We start from the raw sequence: 4,139 nt of genomic DNA, 5'->3' as shown, positions 1-4,139 counted from the left end.
TTTTTTTTTTTTTTCCTAAAAGGACCTTGGCTTCAGAATTAACTTTAATTTTCATTCCATTTTGCTTATATTACCTTGACAAGATCAGTCCTTTGTAGCAAGGCCAGGATTTAAGCTTTGAACCACCAGTAAGGAGGACATTGGTTTGAGCCTGCTTTCAATTTTGTCCAAAATCCAGTTATTCATATTTTACCTAGTTCCCAGTAACTCATAATACAATCCAAGAATGTGCCTTATTGCTGGCCTGGTACTTGCTGGATGCTCAGCATTTCAAAGCATATTGGGTTCCATCATCCACTTGAGAGCCAAAAAGTTCTTCAGTTGTAGGAACACGATGCTTGCTATGGTGAAAGAAAGTATGTTTCTCCTCTGGGCCAGACTGGTAAGCAAAGCGACTGCAAAAAATTTACCAAAGGTGGGTTGATGTGTATGTAGTAGAATAGATCAATGAGAAACAGACCATTTGGGCTGAAGAAGATACAGGGTGAAGGTAGGGAGAAGGAAATTTTCAAGAGTAGGGAAACTGAAAGGGATGATCATTATCCTCTGAATGACTGAGGAAAGAACGCTGAGAGTTAATCTAAGACGAATGGGGGATTAAGAAAATCCGAGTGCAAAGCATAGTGGTGTGGTGACATCCTTTGAAAGGAGGGTGGCTGGATTCCATCCAGGTCTAAACATTATAATTTGTGAGTAGAATGAAAATTTTCAAGGGCCTCTTGGAGTTAGCCATTACACGTTGGATTCAAATGCATCCTCAGGTCATTAATTTAGGGATATTGAGGGATTAACCAACCTAAGGTTGTTTCAGTATCAAATCCTAGACAAGTTAATTCATACTGGTTTGGTTTCTTCTTGCCTTCTTTTGCTGTCAACTTGGCAGCTTTCTGGGGCAGTATTACAGTTTAAGGTCTTGAGAGCCAAACTCTCTAGCAATCCACTGTGGAGACCAGGAGGTTTTGGAGAGGGTTACAGGGAAGCTCAGGAAAGCAGAGAGCAGTTCCTGAGTGTCTTCGCCATTCTGTTCTTGAATTTTTGCTGCCAGGTTGCCCAGAGGGAAACTGAGCATAATTTCCATCTGCCAACCTTGTCATTTTCTGTACCCCACAGAAAGGAGGATGAGGCACCTGCTCCTCAGCTGGTCTCCTGTGCAACAGTTTCTTAGGAAAATGTAAATTGGGGAGTAAGTGGAAGGAGCCCCGAGGAGCAAAGTGGCTCCAGTCTGGAGAGCTTGGCTGTGCCTGTCTTGGTACCCACCTTTTTTCTCTCCCTTTCCCTCCCAGTGCCTCAGAATTTGTGATCCAGCATTGTCATCAGCAAGTAGCTACAAGTGACATATGAGGCCATCTTAAGGGAAGGGGCAGCAGAGGGTTAAAAGGTGATGGATTGGGGCCGTTAACAGCAGAAGTAATCACAAGATAGTGTTTCTTTGGCAAATAGCCTATTTTGAACATCATGAGGTGTGGGAAAACACAAGCTTTAGATGAATTGAGGTTTCTACCTTTTAGGCACATTCACCATATAAAATCTCTGATTAATATCAGTAAGGGCAGGAGGAGGAGGGACTCCTAACCTTGCCAAAGCAATTACTGTAGTAAATCACTATAGTAAACAGTTAAAAATAACAGAAACTCATTTCTCTAGTGCTGTTCAGTATGGGAGCCACGAGCCACATGTGGCTACTGAGCATTTGAAATATGGCTAGTTTAAATTGAGATTTTTTTGTAAGGGCAAAATACACACCATATCTCAAGGACTTAGTATGAAAAAAAACCCAGCATAATATTTATATTGATGACATGTTGAAAACAATATATTGGTTACATTGGGATAAATAAAGTATTAGTTTTGCCTGTTTCTTTTTACCTTTATAACACGGTTACTAGAACATTTAAAATTATGCATGTGGCTCACATTATATTTCTGTTGGACAGTGCTGCTCTGGTATACTAAAAAATAGAATTTGATCTATAAGCATCTTTTTAGCAGTACATTTCTTGCTTTGAGTAAGTGTACCTATATATCAGAGACAGGCTCATTTCAAAAGAAGGACAGGGAGGAGTGGCGATTTGAAAATGGGGAAACCAATTATAGAAGAAAGTCAGGACCCTGCCTCAGTTCCTCTCAGTCTGGGGGTGGGGGATGCTGTGACAGGGGTCAGTTGCCTGAAGCAAGTGCTCTCATCCCCGTAACTCCTGTTGATCTAGTTGGGGCTCCAGAGTGGGGAGGAGAAAGGCACTTTGAAACTTCTCTGCCCTTACCGTCTTAGCCATCAAACTCTGAGTTGGAGATAGTGACGATGTGACAGGAACTTTCCCTGGGCCTCTCTGGGCCACCATTCCTGGCCGAGAGAAAGAGGAGGAATGAGGTGAGCGCCTTCTTCACTCCCAGGGCCATGTGATAGAGCTGCAGTCGCACCTCCTTCTGCCGATAGGCATAGATGAGTGGGTTGAGCAGGGAGTTGCCCACACCAAGCAGCCACAGGTACCGTTCCAGCACTAGGTAGAGGTGACACTCCTGGCAGGCCACCTGCACAATGCCAGTGATAAGGAAGGGGGTCCAGGATAGAGTGAAGCTCCCAATGAGAACAGACACAGTGCGGACAGCTTTGAAGTCGCTGGGAGTCCGTGGGGGTCGATAACCTCCAGCCATGGCTCCTGCATGTTCCATCTTTCGGATCTGCTGACTGTGCATGGAGGCAATCTTGAGCATGTCGCAGTAGAAGAAGACAAAGAGGAGCATGGCTGGGAAGAAGCCAACGCAGGAGAGGGTCAGCACGAAGTAAGGGTGAAATACAGCAAAGAAGCTGCAGGACCCTTTGTAGGCGGTCTGCTGGAACATGGGGATTCCAAGTGGGAGGAAGCCAATGAGGTAAGACACCAACCACAGCCCGGCAATGCAGGCCCCGGCCACGAACCCACTCATGATCTTCAAGTAGCGGAGGGGCTGCTTGATGGCAAGGTACCTGTCAAAGGTGATCAGCATGACTGTGAGGACAGAGGCAGCCGCAGAGGAAGTGACAAATGCCATCCGCAGGCTGCACAGGGTCTTCTGTGTGGGCCGAGAAGGGCTGGAGAGCTGTTCTGTGAGTAGGCCTGAGATGGCCACACCAATCAAGGTGTCAGCCACAGCCAGATTCAAGGTGAAGCAGAGATTGACACCATCACTCTTGTGGATCAACAGCAGCACAGCCACAGCCACTAGTGTGTTAGTAGCAATGATAAGGGAGGCCAGGACAGCAAGGATCACTCCAAATGAGAAAGATGACTCCATGTCTCGAAGTGGCAGGACTTCACTTACCAGGGCATGCTGTCTTTCCAGCTGAAATTCTCATGGGCCAGGAGAAGAAGAGCTGTGGGTTCAGAGCTACAACACGATTCCAGCCTTCACTGGCAGTCCAGGCTGGCAGCTCGCCATCTTTGGGATCCTACAGGTCATGAAGAATTACTCACCCTCTCTTTTCAGTCCTCAGCCTCCTGCCTCTCCAGCTCTCTAAAGGCAGCAACCTCAGTACAGACCTCCCCCTGGGCCCTGAACTAGTCCCTCCCCCTCCAACCACCAAGTTACTAGACAACTCCCAAGTACCTGTACATGCTGTCTCGCCAGGCCCTCTCCCTTCAATGGTGCTTCAGGGACTCTGGAGGGACAGGGACATTCATCAGGTCTCCTGTCTGTCAAAAGATATAATTGACTCCAATCATACTTTTTTCTTCCTCTATATCTTGACATTAAATTTCTACTTTCCTTCCAAAACCTCGAGTACCAGCTTAAATAACTAATCTCAGCTTAATTAAACTTTTTCTTAATAATTCTCAGTTACTATTATGAATTGCTTTTAATCAAGCAAGATGCTCACAATCAGTTGAAGTGGGAAGTGAGGGCAGGTGAGCTTTTTGAGGGGCCCCAGCATACTTTCAAGAGTGCTACCACACATTTAAGCTGTTTCTTACCTTTTGCTTCCTAGCTCCTCAAATTCCAATTCTCTCAAGTAGGGCGTGCTCTTCCCCCGTTTCTCATCCCTTGGAACCCATTTGAGGATTCAGGACAGGAAAAACAGGGCCAAAAACTGTTAACAGCTGTCATTCAGTTTAGAGCCCATTCGCCACCTTGCGCTGCTGTCTCTCAAGTATACTCATTGA

At 45.9% G+C, this 4,139-nt stretch overlaps 1 protein-coding gene across 1 annotated transcript; it reads right to left on the bottom strand.

The window, feature by feature from the left end:
• Positions 1-2,176: 2,176 nt before the first annotated feature.
• Positions 2,177-3,395, bottom strand: GPR119 (G protein-coupled receptor 119). Its single transcript, XM_011988830.1, has one exon. It carries the CDS (start codon positions 3,271-3,273, stop codon positions 2,266-2,268), a length of 1,008 nt encoding a protein of 335 aa, XP_011844220.1. The 5' UTR covers positions 3,274-3,395; the 3' UTR covers positions 2,177-2,265.
• Between the last annotated feature and the right edge of the window lie 744 nt (positions 3,396-4,139).

This window comes from Mandrillus leucophaeus, unplaced genomic scaffold (assembly GCF_000951045.1).
Source record: "Mandrillus leucophaeus isolate KB7577 unplaced genomic scaffold, Mleu.le_1.0 Scaffold339, whole genome shotgun sequence".
NCBI lineage: Eukaryota > Metazoa > Chordata > Mammalia > Primates > Cercopithecidae > Mandrillus > Mandrillus leucophaeus.
This window is presented reverse-complemented; position numbering and strand designations above follow the sequence as displayed.